The sequence below is a fragment of the Planococcus citri genome, chromosome 4 (assembly GCF_950023065.1).
Source record: "Planococcus citri chromosome 4, ihPlaCitr1.1, whole genome shotgun sequence".
In the NCBI taxonomy this organism is placed as follows: domain Eukaryota; kingdom Metazoa; phylum Arthropoda; class Insecta; order Hemiptera; family Pseudococcidae; genus Planococcus; species Planococcus citri.
The window spans coordinates 40,706,113-40,722,811 of record NC_088680.1 but is presented as its reverse complement, the minus strand read 5'-3'; the positions used below and the strand labels follow the sequence as shown (position 1 = coordinate 40,722,811).

General features: G+C 33.8%; 4 protein-coding genes across 7 annotated transcripts in view; 2 read left to right on the top strand and 2 right to left on the bottom strand.

Annotated features, from left to right (window-relative positions):
• Positions 1–1,955, top strand: part of Mgat2 (alpha-1,6-mannosyl-glycoprotein 2-beta-N-acetylglucosaminyltransferase) — an 89,129-nt gene extending 87,174 nt beyond the window's left edge. For both annotated transcript variants that reach the window (XM_065359938.1, XM_065359939.1), the window contains exon 9: positions 44–1,955. In XM_065359938.1, the coding sequence (XP_065216010.1) occupies positions 44–257 (214 nt within the window). In that variant the 3' untranslated portion in view covers positions 258–1,955. The remainder of the gene's footprint in view (positions 1–43) is intronic.
• A 1,434-nt stretch (positions 1,956–3,389) lies between these two features.
• LOC135844498 (alpha-1,6-mannosyl-glycoprotein 2-beta-N-acetylglucosaminyltransferase-like) lies at positions 3,390–8,700 on the top strand. Of its 3 annotated transcripts, XM_065362718.1 has the most exons (8): positions 3,390–3,790; positions 4,073–4,210; positions 5,042–5,209; positions 5,317–5,558; positions 5,774–5,919; positions 6,018–6,178; positions 7,358–7,572; positions 7,928–8,700. In XM_065362718.1, exons 3-8 carry the CDS (start codon positions 5,060–5,062, stop codon positions 8,145–8,147), a joined length of 1,134 nt encoding a protein of 377 aa, XP_065218790.1. In that variant the 5' UTR covers positions 3,390–3,790; positions 4,073–4,210; positions 5,042–5,059; the 3' UTR covers positions 8,148–8,700. The 3 variants fall into 3 exon arrangements, with proteins under 3 accessions (XP_065218790.1, XP_065218789.1, XP_065218791.1); XM_065362717.1 differs by lacking the exon at positions 4,073–4,210; XM_065362719.1 differs by lacking the exons at positions 3,390–3,790; positions 4,073–4,210 and adding an exon at positions 4,291–4,394.
• Positions 8,701–9,145: 445 nt separating this feature from the next.
• Positions 9,146–11,360, bottom strand: FeCH (ferrochelatase, mitochondrial). Its single transcript, XM_065362720.1, has 9 exons — positions 11,168–11,360; positions 10,920–11,094; positions 10,735–10,837; positions 10,550–10,668; positions 10,366–10,467; positions 10,125–10,290; positions 9,890–10,046; positions 9,691–9,806; positions 9,146–9,610 (listed from the first exon to the last, which is right to left on the bottom strand). Exons 1-9 carry the CDS (start codon positions 11,190–11,192, stop codon positions 9,413–9,415), a joined length of 1,161 nt encoding a protein of 386 aa, XP_065218792.1. The 5' UTR covers positions 11,193–11,360; the 3' UTR covers positions 9,146–9,412.
• A 401-nt stretch (positions 11,361–11,761) lies between these two features.
• Ars2 (arsenic resistance protein 2) lies at positions 11,762–16,529 on the bottom strand. Its single transcript, XM_065362713.1, has 17 exons — positions 16,327–16,529; positions 15,754–15,923; positions 15,564–15,680; positions 15,410–15,493; positions 15,078–15,342; positions 14,778–15,001; positions 14,594–14,703; positions 14,335–14,519; positions 14,169–14,255; positions 13,955–14,089; positions 13,701–13,880; positions 13,469–13,615; positions 13,262–13,399; positions 12,903–13,181; positions 12,692–12,819; positions 12,376–12,480; positions 11,762–12,301 (listed from the first exon to the last, which is right to left on the bottom strand). Exons 2-17 carry the CDS (start codon positions 15,888–15,890, stop codon positions 12,196–12,198), a joined length of 2,427 nt encoding a protein of 808 aa, XP_065218785.1. The 5' UTR covers positions 15,891–15,923; positions 16,327–16,529; the 3' UTR covers positions 11,762–12,195.
• Positions 16,530–16,699: the final 170 nt, after the last annotated feature.

The following is a 16,699-nucleotide window of genomic DNA, read 5'->3' as shown; positions in this document are numbered from 1 at the left end:
ATTCATTGTTATTTGTTACTAAAAAACGTTCTCCCGTTTACAGCGGCGTTCACCATAAAAACAGCTGCAAAAGCACACAAACGCTGAGAAGAGTGCAGAAATTACTGGTAACATCGACCGCGTACTTGTACCCGCAAGATTTGTATCTCACGTACACCGTAACCAAGAAATATTTGAAAAAAGCCAAAGGTAATGGTGGCTGGGGAGACATACGGGACCATAATTTATGTCTAAAAATGGTCGACCGATCCAGATAGAGCCACGTTAAAATCTACGTATTTATTAACGAATACCATTCGTTCGTTACCATAAATTTTTTTTCTGCACTTCGAGCTGTCGAATGAAATCAATCGAGATACCGCGATGTGCCGATTTCCATATGTACGAGCATATTTTTATACTTGTTAATTTTTTGATTCATTTTATCTTCTCTTCTTTTTTTTCGTTTGTTTTTCGTGTGATTGAAGATCTCATAATATTTTTTTTAGGACGACGAACAAATTTTTTTTTCTTTTTTTTTAGTTTGTTTTTTTAAAATGTGTTTTATTTTATTTTATTTCGAAAAAAATTGGTTCGATAATGGAATGTACAATTTTACACTCGTAAGTTTTTCTATTTGTAATCTCGACGTACAACTTTTTTGTTTTTTAAAAAATACCTATCAATTTCTTCTCTCCATCTCTCCCTCTATCTCTCAAAAAATGATCTAATTTTTTAAGTTTTTTTATTTTAAAATTTTAAATGAATTGCCATATGAGGTGCTTACTTTTATTTCTGTTATTTAACCACTTGAATCGTTTGGTTACACTGCCTCAATTTTGAGTTTTGTTGTTCGTATCGTTTCAGTGCTAATCTAGCTTTTATTTTAAAAAATTAGTCATTTTAATGGCTTTTTAAAAATATTAATTTTATAATTTCATCAATCGGGAGGTTTCGTTTCCTCTACGTATTCGACATCGTGAATTTTTGTCCCATGTTGAGATACGTAGTTCATATTGAATACTTTTTTGATGACCCCCCCCCCCTCTCCAAAACTAGATAAATATTTTTAAAAAATGTTGACGTTATTTTATTCTTGTTTTTTAATTTTAATTTTTTTTTTAAATGATGTTGCATTAGGGAGGAAAGTGCAATCTCAATAAACGAACGTACAAAATGAATTAATTTCAGTTGAAAAAATAACTAAAAAATCATGCTTTTTTAATTAGAAAAATTTTAATATTCATTTTTACTCGATTTTAGCTTAAAAAGATCAATAATACTTACAAATATGCGAAAATATTCGTAATTTAGGTAGAAAATAATGAGAAAAAAAAAGAAATTTTAAAGCACAATTTTGGTTACCATTTATTTTGTTAAAAATTTATGTATATTTGTTGCGCTTTTTATACTCGAAGTATTAAATGCTTACTTTTTATTTTTGTATGTATAATACGTAATATTTTCTATGTAATTACATGTGTCTTATGATGAAATCAAACATCTCTTCAATGAATCCGGGTATTCTATACCTTTTATAAAAGTACCTACCTGTGGAATACGAAGTTGTTTTTTTAAAAAATGTGTGTATATAAAAAAATCAAAAATATGTGTTTTGTTGCCAAATGAACTCGACTTTTGCGGAGATTTGTTCGAATTCAGAGTGGCAAAGTGAAAGTAATATTTCGAAAGGATTAACATTCCAGAAATTTTCAACGATTGAAATTATTATTATTCTACCAAAAAAAAATATATCCCAGCAATTCCACGTAATGTTGATTCTTTCGAATGAAATACTCGTATAATTGTATGTATTTCTAAATAATTCTTTTCTATTTCCTTTTGTTTCGAATACGATTTTAATGGTAATGTACAAGTGTGATAATTTTATTAATATTATAAATCAATGCAATATGGCTTTTTATCATAAATTTACATATTGTATCAACGATTTAATAAAATTTTGTTTAAATCGACGCGTTTTTACTTGTCAAATATCCCATAAAATGCGAGGGTTTGTGAAATTTTGAAGATACTTGTGATTGGGGGCATTTTATTCTGTGGAAATCGAGTCTTCATGCAGTTAGAAGGAGCAATTTTCACTAAAATTGCGTGGACTTTTTTCCATCAGTAAAAAATTGTCTTTAATAGAATTTTTTTGGGCTCCAGTTGGTCTAAATCAAGTATAAGCTCTCCTCATAATATGATAATGACCTCGTGATCTGCAATACCAAATCACTTTAAAGTCTCCTTAAAATGTTATGATGAAAATGACCTAAAAATCGCGTTCATTGGCCTCAAATTAACGTAAGGACTCTAATTAATACCATTTATTTCAAAATCTGTAATGTTTTTTAAAAAATTTGATCTGTTCGGAAAATACGTAGATGGGTATCTAGACCTACTGTTCAAGTGTTTACCCACTTGTGTCAATATTGGTCCTCTAAGCGTGATTCTAATACCCATTTTCCAGATAGTGAGGATTAAATATAAAATTACGGAGTATTCTTAGAATTTGATAAAATCGACAAGATTAGTGTTATCTATCCGTATTGAACTCACTCTACATATGTACCTAATTGTCAAGTTGGTAGGTGTGTATGTGTAGGTAGGTACTCGAATTTGTTTGCAGTTTACATTACGAATATTGTGCGCACCGTCTGGTATTTCGTTGTGCAAGTGGCCAAACCTTTTTTTAGGAGAATTTTCGTGCGAAGAATTTTTACATTTTGTGACCTGAAACAGCTGCATTTGCTAATTGTTGTAAAGAAACTCGTTAAATCGAATTTTACCCTCAAGGGAACTCCCTAACATGATACCTAATCTCTAACCTCCGACTGAATAATGAAACCTGAAGAGTTGAAAAGATGATCTCAGAAAATCCCCACCCTTCAATTTTCAGCTGCTCGAGTCGATGTTTTGATTTTTGATGAATGTTTGAAGACTGGAGTTGTTTTTTTTTATGCACAGGTAAAGCTGTTTCACAAAGAAAAAAGGGGAAATTGCTATACCTGTTTCTCCAGCGTATCAACTTCAGAAGCTCAAATTTTGGTCAACGAGGGCTTTCTAGATGCCTAATCTATTCATATCATCATTGGCTGGATCCGGCCATCCGATCCGAAAAAAATTCCAGATCTAGCCACGGTAATTTTAGTTGCTTTAATTGCCTTTTTAGTAAGTAAAAAAAAAAAGAAAAAAAAATGGTAATTTGCTGTTTTAATTTTTAAAAAAGAGATGATACGTCATGTGATTTTTTTTCAATGATATAGATAGAATTTAAAAATCGGAATTTTTCTGTTAATGACATAATGACAAAGTCTGTGCGTTGATGTATGGTAGGGATTTATCAGTTTCGCTGTTATCTTTTTGCATTAGTCATTAGGTAAGTGTACCGAGAAATGAATTAGGTATTATAGATAAGTGCAGCAGTATAGGCAGCTGTATAGCATGCAGCTTAATCAAATCAATTGCAGTCATTTCAAAAACGTGTCAAATTCCGCACTCCTGATCGCGTTACTGTCATTTAAAAAAAAAAAAAAAAAACATTACGAATCTATTTTAATCACATGTACCTAATTTTTTATAACTCGAGATCCGTTCAGTGATGAGCGTAATAAAAGTGATATGTCGACCAAAACTTCTATACCGGTTTCGTAATATTATATTTTTGGTGATCTTATTTATGTCGTTTTTGCTTGTGTTTCACATATTTTTAAATTTTAAAACATACGATAAACAAGTGCAAAAAGACGTAAACGATGAAAAAAATATTGATTCCGCAGATACCTCCATATTGACCATGGTGCCTCTGGTGAGTCGGTATTTTAAGTTTTGAAACAATTTTATAGTCCTGTGTTTTGGCAAAATGATCTAGAAGTCCAGCTCCCAAAAATTATTGTTGTTTTTTTTTTATATAAGATTACCATAAAGTTCCTCTCCTTCGCTGAAATTTTTAACAAGTAGTTACTTGATAGGTACTACTTTTATTTTATGTCCAAATTGATTCAAAAGTCGTGTTTGTAAGATAATTTCCTAAAAAATCAACTTTTTTTTTGTTAACATATTACATGGGTCCTACTTTTTTTTTTTACAGGAATTGCTAAAAAAATTCGACTCTTTCAAGAAAATTTCCAACAATTTGGATCATCTTTTATGGCAGAATCGCCAAGAAAGTTTTGCTGTTTTGCCAAAAGCCAAAGCATCTAAAAAAAAGTCCTCATTTTTGTTTTAGGTAATTGTTAAAATAGGTTGTCCTGTTTTTCTGCCAAAATTCCAAAAAAGTTCTGTTTTTGCTAAACTAATCTAGAAGTCCTTCTGCCAAAATTGCAAGACCTTGCTAATGTGTTGGGATATTCAAAAAGCGTTAATTTTTGCCAACATTTCCAAGAAAGTCTAGCTTTCTTTGCGAATGTCAAGTAGGTATCTAAAAAGTCCTAGTTTTTGTTTTATTTGTCAAAAAAAAAGGTTGTGGGAATTGCCAAAAAAGATTGTGTGTAGTAAGTATTCCCAAAAATTGCTAAAAAAAAAAAAAAAAAAATGTTTAATGGACAAAATTACTTATTAAAAAAAGTATTCATGTCAGATCTTTTGAAGAAATTTCTGAAAAATTCGATTCTTTTGCCAAAATTTTAAACCTGTACTATTTTTATTTTGCCTGAATTCTTAAGAAAGACTTGCATTTTTGCCATATACCAACCATACAAAAATTCTCATTTTCATCTTGGTTGGCAAAAAGTCCTGTTTTTTTGTAAAAATTGTGAAAAGGTGCCGAGTCACCACTTTTTAGCCAAAAATATCTTCAAAAGTGCTGCTTTTTCCAAAATTTTCAACCAGTAGGTACTGTTTTTTTTCCCAAATTTGCTTTAAAAAAGCCTTGTTTTTTGTCAAAATTGTCAAAATTTCCCGTTTTTAGCTAAAATTGCACAAAAAAAGTCCAGTTCTTTGGCAAGATTCAAAAAAATAAAAAATAAAAAAAACGTCCAGCGATTTGTTAAAATTTCCAAGAGATACCCACTACTAGGTACCTACTTATAATTTTTATAAATTTCATTGTTATTTGCAGGCATTTCATAAATATTTAATGAGCGATATGAAAAACACATCAATTCAACAACATTTAAGTATAAATGAGATCCAACGTCGGGTTGACGAACATAATAAACTTCAAATAATCCTAAATGAAGATATTTTTGGACCTTTACGAAATGATTCTCTAGTCATAGCTATACAAGTGAGTGGATTTTACTTTGCTTCATTTCATTGGTAGGAGGTAACTACCATATAAGTGGACTTCATCATCATTCGAATAGTGTCTATTTTTCTTACTTTTTCTTGCAGGTACACGATCGACTGATATATTTAAGACACACTATAATCAGTCTTGCTCAAGTAAAAGGCATAGAAAATGCTTTACTAATCTTTAGTCACGATTATTACGATGAAGAGATTAATAGTCTTGTACAAAGCATAAATTTTTGCAAAGTTATGCAAATATTTTATCCGTACTCCATTCAAACGCATCCAAACGAATTTCCTGGTGATTCAAAGGATGATTGTCCGAGGAATATCGATATTAAAGAGTGAGTATAGGTAATTTAAAAAAAAAAAAATATGTAGGAAAGTAAATATGTAGGTAGTAGGTACCTAGTTTTTTCGCCCCAGATGCATCATAGGCAATGTTTTTTTTTTTTTTTTTTACAAACGTTTCTTAAAATTGCTTCATCTTGCTAGATTAAATACAATTTTTAATTCACCATGAGATATGTACTTGCAACTGATATTATTCCATTTACAGAGCTATTAAAATAAAATGCACCAATGCCTTGCATCCGGATCAATACGGTCATTATAGGGAGGCAAAATTTACCCAAATTAAGCACCATTGGTGGTGGAAAGCAAACCGAATATTTGATGGTTTAAAAACCACAAAGGAATACACAGGTGAGTAATCTACATACCTATTTGATGTTGAAATGGCCAAGTTAGGTACCATTTCGGGCTTATTTTTACCCCCCTCCGTTCTTTTATACGTGTTGCAGGTTTGGTGGTATTTATCGAAGAGGATCATTACATTGCACAGGATTTTATACACATGTTACATCGGATGGAAATTGCCAGACAATCAGATTGTCCCGAGTGTAAAATTTATGCATTGGGTTCACATTCGAAAAACTTTGATTTTGCCTCTGATTCCAAAAAGGTACGAATAAGCTGAACGACGAATCTGTGGTTTACTCTATTTAAAACACAAATCACACTCTTTGAACAAAACCCAGCCAGATTTAAAAATCATTTGTTTAATAACCCCTTCAACAAAATGTCACGTTGCCAAAATTTACTTTCAAATTTTTGAAATTTAAGAGCTTGATTTGTTGGGGTTTCAAGGTCATTGGTCTGTCTGTGTGGCCTTCAAAGGTCATTGACCCGTGTGCCTGAACTTTCAATGTCACTTATCTACCTGTCGAGCTTCTCAAGGTCGTCTGTCTGCCTGTTCGGCATTTTGAGGTCATTGCCCAATCTGTCTGACTTTCCAAGACCGTCTATTTTTCTGGATTTTCAAGGTTGTCTGTCTGGCCTTCTAAGGTCATTGACCCATGGCCCATGTGCCTGTATTCTCAAGGTCATTTACCTTCCTGTCTAGCCTCCCAACGTCGTCTTGCTGTCTGTCTGTCTGGTCTCTTAAGGCCATTGACCCGCTTGTCTGATCTCTTAAGGTCACTAACCTGGTATACATTTTTTAATAGGGGATGTGGCTTGGAGAGGGGATAATTTAAAATTTTACTAATATCGACGTGTACCTAATATATTGATTATGGTATTTTTGATTCCGTACATACTAAATTTGGCGTCAATTTTTCGATAGAAGTAGGAAAGACTTGTCATTATAAAAAATTAAACTGTTCCACGAATCATGAATTTCGTATAATTTACAAAAGTCCATTGTCGATTTGATGAGCTCGTAATCAAAATTCAAACATGAGTCATACCTATTGCCCTAATTTGAGGTCACATTGTTGTTTGTCATTCCGGAGTGCATTTCTTCATTGAAAGTAGGCTATTTCTTTCGTCATCTATTGATTCAATGATATTATGTTTGTGTAGCTTGAAAGTTTATTCATTCGATTTCGTCTCAATTTTGAACCTTCTAAATTTTTTTGGTGGGTTTTGGTAAAATTAAAATTAACACAATTATTAATCGAGAGCAATCAAATCTGTACTGAAAAAAATCAATTTTCCTATACCTACATGAACTGCAATTTTACCCTTTTCAAACAGTTTGGAGATGATTCGGCGATCTAAAAAAAAATTATATCACAGCAGTTTAAGACCATAATACAGAACAACTCCCGTTGGTTAATTTAAAAATACAATTTCGTAGGCTGAAACTAAACAATGGAGCAGCAGCATGGAAAACATGGCTATTACATTCAATCGTCCTATTTGGCAAGAGCTGAAATCCTGTGCCAAGAAATTCTGCACTTACGACGACTACAACTGGGACTGGAGTTTGCTAGCTGTATCAACTACATGTCTTGCAAAAGAAATAACTGCCATGGTTCTGCGTGCTCCTCGAGTCTTCCATATTGGCGAATGGTACGTACCTATGTAAAGTACCTACTTATACTAACTTACTGGCAATTCCAATGGCGTGGCAAACCAATTGTCTGCCGGGGGGGGGGGGGGTGATCTTGAAAATTACAATTACAAAATCGCAACTTTTCCAATAATTCAACTAAAGTTTTTTTTTTGAAAAGTTAGACTTAAGAAGTAGTGATTTTTAACAATTTTAAACACGATTTGCAAATTTCAGAGTTGTCAGTTCATCATTGAACATTCAAAATTGACAACTTTTGTCAAAACTCCTCCTGTTCGCTGGTTGTTTCACCCCTGGAAAATTCTTCGGTTCCAAAATCTCGTTAACTGAAAATATTTCTATTTACTTTTACAGCGGAATTCACCAAATTCATCAAGAAAATGACTGCAAAATAACAGATGTACTAGAAAGAATACAGAAATTACTAATGACATCGATCGAGTACCTGTACCCTCAAGATTTGAATCTTGCACACATCCCAAACGAGAGATATTTGGGAACCCTCAATGGTAATGGAGGTTGGGGGGATGTACGAGACCATAATTTATGTTTAGAAATGGTTAAACAATCCTGATAGTGGCACCTTAGAATTTATCAGTGGATTTTACGTATACTAGGTAGTAGGTACCTACATATACCTATATTCGTTACCATTAGGTACCTTTTTTAAAACTTCGTGCTGTGGCTGTCTTTTTGGTAGGTATAAATTCGATCGAGGTATTGATGATGTCAATCGACGTTCCAATTTCAATAATCAAATTGTATTGTACAGTATTTTATTAATGTTTTAATTGGTTTCATTTTTAATTTTAAATTTTTATTTATTAATTCAATTTTTCAAGATTCAAGAGGAAAAGATGAGTTTTGATTAGGTTTGAACATGTCTAATCCGATCAAAAAACTTGAACCAGATCAGATTAAATCATTTTCCTCTGGATTGTTTTTCATGTGATTGATCTCATATTTTTTAGTTTGTTTTTTAAAATGGTTTTATTTTAATTTGAAAGAAAAACAACGTTTAGTAAGACAACTCTTGCTTTTGCAATTTTTTTTTTTTTTTTTGTAAAAAAGTGAAGTTGCTAATTTTTGTCCTGGCGATTTGGAATAAATACATATTTTGGTGTTGATTAATTTCATTTTTTTTTTCAATTTACAATTTTTTAGTGATTTGATTTCAAATGAATTTTTTTGTGTAGTGATTCTGAAAGAATTTTCTCACGATTTTATGAGCAATTTACCACAGCTTAAAGTAGAGGCTAATTTCTTCATCGTCATTTTGAATGCCTACATTTTCAATGACGAAGTAGGAAAATGTAAGTGCTCATAAATCAACGTACGAAATATTTCAATCAAAACGTATCCAATACAAAAGTAAGTAATGCTCCTTCGAAAAAAAATTGGTGAACACTTGATTTTTTTACAACTTGTTAATATGGTTGTCTATCGTGGATTTTGCAGGAGTATTTTAATCTTCACTTGGAACATGATAATTTCGATTATTTCTAGAGTGGCGTTTTAAATCAACGTATTCATACTAATTTGATGTCGCTGATCACAAATTTGAAGTTATAATTACATTTTAATGAAGTTTGTACTTCTTTATTTTATTTTTTCAGACATCGAATGTACATAGAATAAAATATGTACAAATAGTACAACAAAAACAACAATCCGTCCAACAATCCGAATAAAAAAAATGTAAGTTCGTAATTTGGCTCAAAAATGAAAAACCTTTAAAAGGTGATTTTTTTGTACTATAAAATCAGAGGGCCCTTGAGGCAACCATGAACGATATCGAATACCACGAACGTATTTTGGAATTATTTTTCGTGAAATGAACTAAGAAGAGCATAGTTTCTGAAACCATTGTTTCGACTCGTAGCATTTCGGATTCACGCAATGAGGACATCTTAGCGTGAATTTCGGGCTAATCGGTTCATTATTACGAAGATGACGAGCAACGATATCAGCCAAAGCATCGATGAACAACGAATGATCATTCGGAGCTGCTGCTCTTCGTATTGCTTCAGCTCCAACCTACAGAAAAAAATAAAAAATATATTTTAATAACTCGTATTCAGTAAGTATTAACCCATAATGTGACAAAAATGAGGTACTTTTTTGCCTAAATCTTGACAGTATTCGATATCCATTTCATGTAATGTTTCAATATGCTCGTTAACGAAAGCGATAGGCACCATAACGAAATTCTTGATACCTTGTTTAACGTATCCTTCGACCAGGAAAAAAAATCAATTAATTGACAAGTATTTCAAAAAATAAAGATAAATGAGAAATAGTGATCTAGATACATACCTTCGATGGCTTCATCGGTAAAAGGTCCCAGCCAAGGTAAAGGACCAACTTTCGATTGCCAAGTTAAAATAAACGGATTCCTGTATCCTAATTCTCTCATTACAGCTTGCACCGTTGCTCCTACTTCAGAGGGATAGGCATCTCCTCTATTCACAGCCTACGAAACATGACGTAATTAATTAATATCATAAATAAAATGAGACGAAAATTAGATGTTTATTACTCGATGAGGTACCTTGATGGGCAACGAGTGAGCCGAAAACACAATCACTACTTTGGAACGTATCGATTCGGGGAATTCGTTCAGCTTTTCTACGATTCTTTCACTGATGGTTTTTATCAAAAAAGGATGCGTTGGCCAACGATCGATTAAACTCCATTTCACCGAAGATGGAAGCTTTCTAAACAATAAAAATTCACCATTACGAGACAATTCTCAATTCAGACTGATCAAATAATCGATTAGAATCACTTACTGTTTCAAGTAATGTGTATAAATTGCGTTGAAACTGGATCCGGTGGTGGCGCAACTGTATTGAGGATATTGTGAAAATAATACAACTCTTTCAGCTTTATCTCTAAAAAAAAAGAAGAAAAAATACCAGTTTTAAAAAACTTTCAAACTTCGGTGATATTAACAAAATTAAAATTTGTCAATACTTTTCAACTTGTTCTAATGCTTGTTCGGTAAGAGGATTTACGTAACGAAATGCAACATAGTGCTTATGAGGTGCGGTTTCCGGTGATATTTGATCCAGTTTTTTACACATTAATTCGCCCTTAACCAAAAATACTTCATTAATACACCCAACTCTTTACTAATGTAAAGTAATACTTCAACGAACTTGTAAATTAGTCCATTTCAGAATCGGCGATCCTCCTCCAATTTCCATGTACTTCTTTTGCACTTCTGGTGTTCTTCTCCTGGCAATATAAGGTCCTAGAAAACTGCAATTGGAAATCAATCGAGTGAAAATAACCTTTAATTTGAGCAATGTGAGTTTATGGTTAATATTGGTACTCGATTTACTTCTGTACTGGAAGCTGAATCATGTCTCTGTCGGTCATAATTCTGTGCAGATAATCGGATACTTGATCGATATGCTGAGGGCCTCCCATATTCATCATTACGACAGCTGTCTTTACACTCTGATTTCTTCGACTTGTGACCATGGTTTTCAGCAGAGAGCCCTCCGTAAGTACACCTGGGAATGAAATGAAAACGTGAAATTGAGATGAGAATGAAAGTGGCACAAGAATGAACAGAATTGTACAAACCTTTGGTTAATTTCTTGCACAACATGGTGATTTCTATTCGATAGATAGAAGGTCGATAAAAATGTGAGGTTATTCAAAAATTAATCGTGAGAATGCGTTTTTTTTTCGAAATTGAATAAATTAAGTATGAAATTTCACACTTGAAAATTTTTAATCAGTTCAACACATTTCTTATCAATCACCGGCGGCGACAGTGTTACCGCTTTGAAAGGTCTCAATTTACCTCAAGTTGAGAAACTATGAAAATGGTTGAGGAGGAATGAGGATGGGAGGTGCCCTTAATGCAGAGAAACTCTCGTCCTTTGAGTATGCTCTCGTCTCATTGATTGAGATCAATATTCAAAGTCCACACACTCAGCTTGATACGTAATTCAGAACTCAGAATTTGAAACTATCTCGATATCCTACTACCTCACATTTCTCTTTCAACTCGGCACTCCCACCAGAAATGTTCGTTTGTCGTCATAATGATCTCACGATCTAGGCAATGAACTTGGAGTTCAAAGACCATCGACCTTTAATAAAAGGTCGATGTCAAGACTTCCGATTTTGAACTGAAAAAAATGCCAACTTGACATTTAAAAAAACATCCAATCAAAATCTGAAAACTTTACTCTAAATTACGATATACAGCGCTACTCTTAAATACCTCATACGTAAAATTCTCAATTTTAATCAAAGTTTATACAATCATATACGTGAGAAAATAACATTCTGTAAGAATACTCGAACATGAATACACGTTATTTCAATAATTAAAAAACAAAAATTATTTACACGATGATAGAAGAAGAATCATGGGTGCCTTTAACGAACCTATGAAGAGAAGGATGGTAATTCATCAACTACTTTCGTAAAAAATATTTTTACAACAAAATAATACGCATTCGGAGAGCTTGTCGACGACATTTAGAATTTATAATACAATTTCAAACTGCATGCAATTTTAGTTAAAATTAAAACAAGTCGATAATTTGGGTGGGGAAAACAAATTAAAAAACTTCTTCGTAATAATTTACAGCGTGTGATTAGATGAATTCATCGGGTTCCTTCGGGGCGTCTAGATCTCTGTAATGGATGATCGGGCGATGATCCATACCTCCTCCTCCTCCGCCGCCGCCGCCGCCGCCACCGCTGCAATCAAATTTCATAATTAGGACGGTTCAAAAATAATATTCGTAATTAGAGATTAATTGATTGGGCATTACCGTCCTCTTCCACCGTAATTAGGTCTGGGACCTCTAGAATATCCGTAATTCATGCCACGATTGTACCCAGCCGTGAACATACCGGTTCCAAAATTATACTGATAACTGAGGAGCAAAAAATGAAAATGATTAAATGGCACAGACTTCATATTAGATCAATTTGCTGTGCTGAAGTTATGGCCTAACATCTATGTTTTGTGCTCTCAATTTACTTCTCACTTTCAAATTACATAAATCAAAGTAAAACGAGGCCTAAAAAATTGGTACGAAACGAGCTCCACTCGAATCTTACAATAAAACCTCATCGATAACTTACGGATTAGGATGGGCTTGAGCCATAACACTATTTGTAACAACAGGTTCCGGCTTAGTTTGCTTATTACCCGGATGTTCCGGTAACTGAGGACGTTTCGGATCACGTAGGAAATTATTAAAATACTCGACCTGTAAAACAAACATCGTTAATTAATCCCAAAAGTATTTTCAAAAATAATTTCTGACACGAGTTTTTCGAAGTTTATTCTCACCTCCAAACGAACTTCATCGATTTTCTCAGCATGTTTATTCTGAATATGTTTCAAAACAAACTCTGGTCCTTTGAATTTTTTACCGGATAAAGGACATAGCCATTTTTGAGGCCCTAATTCTTGAGTATTTGCCGCGATGAATTTGTCAACTTCGGCATTCTGGTCTTTCATTCCTAACTTGGTGATCTCTTCTACGGTCAACTCGGGGGTTGGTTCTATAAGGTGGGCTAATTTACCTTGGAATGCTTTACAATATTCGCTGACTTCGTCCGCAGTTACCTACAAAGTTGAAATGATAACAGCGATATGAGGAACAAGATCAAGAGCGATTTTACGAGATCGATGGACGAGATATTTACCTTATTGGTGGTTGACGTCACTCTGGCGTGGATTATACCGCACCTATTCGGCATTTCGTCTTCGTTTGGATACTCACAATGGTTATAGTAATCGACCGAATGAACGAAACGTAAATATAACACCATACGATCCAAAACCTAAGAAAAAATGACCGAATTAATGGCTTCGAATCAGAATCGTACATAAATCAATGCTAGACAACGTACTTTAAAAACAGCAAGATCTTTCTCATCGGCTTCTTCGGTTGGTTCGTTTTGTCCGAGTAGCTCTTCTTCCTCTGCGGAAGCTTCTTCGATTAAGTATGCGGTAATATTTTTCAACACTGGGTTCTTAGAAAGTAAACCGTACGACTGCTGGAATTTAAAAAAAAATTAAAATTAAAAATCTTTCGTTATTTTTGAAAACCGAAACGTTCATCGCAAAATTCGAGAAACTTACTTCTTGAGGTGCCTCGGGATCAACCCACAATCCAAATTTCTTATCTAAATTACTGATAATTTTAGCACACAATTTCATATCGTTTCTAATGACACGTTTGTTATTAGTAATTGGACTAACGGTGCGTACTCTTCTCGTCAAATCACGATTTACAATTGGACTAAGTTCGATATCCCTCAACTGCAGAAACAAATCTTCCATTATACATTTGATTCAGAAAAATAGCAGGGAGAAGAAGTGTTGAGATAACTTACGTTCGAAATATGCCAGCATATTTCCCTAATATCAACGTCTCTTAAGAAAGTAATCCAACCTCGACGGAACCATCTTCGTTCTGGTTGAGGATCGGCGATGGCAATTCGTAAAAATCCAGGGAATTTTTTACAGATCTATAAAACAGTAGAATACATTTAGAAAATGTTATTTCACAGCAGATTCTAATCAAAATAAATCAAATAAATTACTCACGTGTTCGATTTCATCTTTAGTAATCGACGGTGCCAAATTTCTTAAAAATATCGATGATGTTTTATGTAAAGGACGAGGTGGAGGTGGCTGTAAATGGATAAATAATCATATAAATAAAAAATCTACGAGAAACAACAATTTTGCAAGAACTTTTTTTGAAACTCACCTTCTCCTGAGGAGGAACTTCAACCGGCTCAGGTTCGGGTTCGGGCTCAGGTTCTTCCGGTTTCGATTCATTTTCACTGAGAGCTTTCGCTTCACCATCTTTTCCTTCTTCGGATTCGTCATTTTCGGTCTTTTCTGGTTCTTCTTCTTCTTCTCCTTCTTCACCTTCTTTTTTAGATTTTTCTTCTGCAGAAAAAATAGATCGATTGAACCTCTCAAAAAAAAACACGAATATCGCGAAAGAAGCACAAAAATACTACCTTTGTCGTCTTCTTGAGTAGTTGTCACAGTATGATCGTCAATTTCTTCGTCTTTTTTAGAAGTGGCTTCCTCTTCTTCGGGTTTTTTATTCTCTACAGGAGATGGTTGGCTGAAAAAAATAATGCATTGATAAACCTGAAGATATGAAGTACTCAACAGGGTGTTTCAGAATGTGTAACTAACCTTTTCTCGTCGTCGTTTTTAATTTCGATAGTTTCGGTGGGTTTGGGAGGTTTCATTTCACCTTCGTTGGCTTCTAAAATTTTGAAATCGTTTTCGTTACCTCCTTCTAGAAGTATAACAAACATATCCATAACCTTGATAAGGTTGTCAGCTTGATCAGCGTCTACCAACACATCGTCAAATCGACTCTTGTTCAGCATATCGTTGAAAGAATCAACACGTTTCTATATAAAACACATATCATAGTTAATCTCTATTCAAAAAAACTAAACTCAGAGAGAAAAAAGACAAAATGCTTACGTTAATATTACTCAAATGCTGTTCTTTCCTTTTGGCGCTATAAACCGGATGATATTTCTCTTTAAACCATTCTTCGTCTTTATGAGCGACGAAAAATTCATTAAGTTGTTGTTTACGGAACTCCATTTTATACTCGTTATACTTCTTGAGCGCTTCTTCATCGCTCACACTGTCGTCCAGAGTGTTAATAAATGCTTTCAAAGACATCATCGGAGGCTGAGATTCCAAATTTGGCTCAACCGGCGGATTCGGAGCAGGTGCAACTCTACGAGAAACACACCAATTGTATAATTCCATCACCGGCTTAAAAAAAGTAAAAATAATCCATTTACCTGGCATTAGCTGCTGCTTGGGATTCTGCAGTCAACCATGCTGGGTACGAGTAACTAGGTGCATCGTAGAATCGTCTATCCTCCCTGTGCAAGCGAAATAACGATGAAACCATTCATCTATGCACAAATAATCGTAAATAATCAAGTGTTTTACCAGTCGCCTCGCATCCGTTTCATCGGTGGTCCAGGATCATGTCTAACCGGACTATGACGTTCGCGAATCATACTCCGGTACTCTCCTCTACCTCGAGATCGCGTATTCCAAGCATCTCTGCATAAAACAAAGCCATATAGTTGACGATAACAATGCTCAGTTTCAGTTTTAAATGAATAATGTTATCAACCTTTCCATCCAATCATCACGCGGCGGTCTTCGTTCTTCTCTTCGACTATCTATACCTTTGTAAGAATCAGCTCGATCTCTTTCACCGCGAAACTTATCTCGGATTTTTTTATCGTATTCGTCGTCACTGTCGCCCATGATAACGATATGCTCGGATGAATTTTAACCGATCTATAAAATTTTATCACAACATACCCGGTTAGATTGCACATCCATTTACACAGGAAGTAATCAAGCAATGTGATCTTTGCTCAGATGATGAGTTACATGAATAGTACGCTAACACAATTCCAGTCCGTGAGTTATCACAAATCGATGATAACTCATTATAAAATCAGAATTTACTGATATGTTCTCTCTGCTGAGTCGAACATATTGTTACACGCTGTCAATGAAGAATAGAATTATTTCAAAGTAAACCAAATTCCGTCATTTTGCAAGCTGTAGATACGTCGATATCGATCTCATTTCACTCAATTTAACAAAATTCCAAACGAATAATTTCGAGATAAAATGTGTCGCTGTAAAATTCATGTGTTGGTTGAAGTAACTGTTGCCACCTTGGTTTACTTACAAAGTTCGTACGAAATAGAATTAAATGGAGGTTTTAATTTATTATCATTATTACTGATGATTTTTGTCGAAACTAGTTCATTACATTTTATACGACTATGCGAAAGAAACGTAAAAATTCATATTGGAAATTTAAAATTCGACAACACAACTCAAATTTCTGTAAACTAGGACTTCTCGAATTTTTGTGATTCAACAATGGCGTCCATTCGCCGATTACTGATACATTTTATCTGTGATGTGATATGTGACGTCACAGAATTGATAAAATATTTTCATTTTTTTCTGTGAAGTTGCGATTTAAAATTTTTAATTTTTTTTTCTCATTCAAAAAATTTTAAAAACATGAAGAAAGAAGAATAAAAAATAAAATA

Coding starts and splice junctions, on each gene's coding strand:
- LOC135844498 (XM_065362717.1), top strand. CDS start 3,584: ATGAGCGTAATAAAAGTGATATGTCGACCAAAACTTCTATACCGGTTT. Junction 6,179..7,357: donor TTGCCTCTGATTCCAAAAAG/GTACGAATAAGC, acceptor ACAATTTCGTAG/GCTGAAACTAAACAATGGAG. Junction 7,573..7,927: donor GTCTTCCATATTGGCGAATG/GTACGTACCTAT, acceptor TTACTTTTACAG/CGGAATTCACCAAATTCATC.
- FeCH (XM_065362720.1), bottom strand. CDS start 11,192: ATGTTGTGCAAGAAATTAACCAAAG. Junction 11,095..11,167: donor GTGCAAGAAATTAACCAAAG/GTTTGTACAATT, acceptor TTTCATTCCCAG/GTGTACTTACGGAGGGCTCT. Junction 10,669..10,734: donor TGAAATGGACTAATTTACAA/GTTCGTTGAAGT, acceptor TTTTTGGTTAAG/GGCGAATTAATGTGTAAAAA.
- Ars2 (XM_065362713.1), bottom strand. CDS start 15,890: ATGGGCGACAGTGACGACGAATACGATAAAAAAATCCGAGATAAGTTT. Junction 14,256..14,334: donor AAGTTCCTCCTCAGGAGAAG/GTGAGTTTCAAA, acceptor ATCCATTTACAG/CCACCTCCACCTCGTCCTTT. Junction 12,481..12,691: donor GCTCAAGCCCATCCTAATCC/GTAAGTTATCGA, acceptor TTTGCTCCTCAG/TTATCAGTATAATTTTGGAA.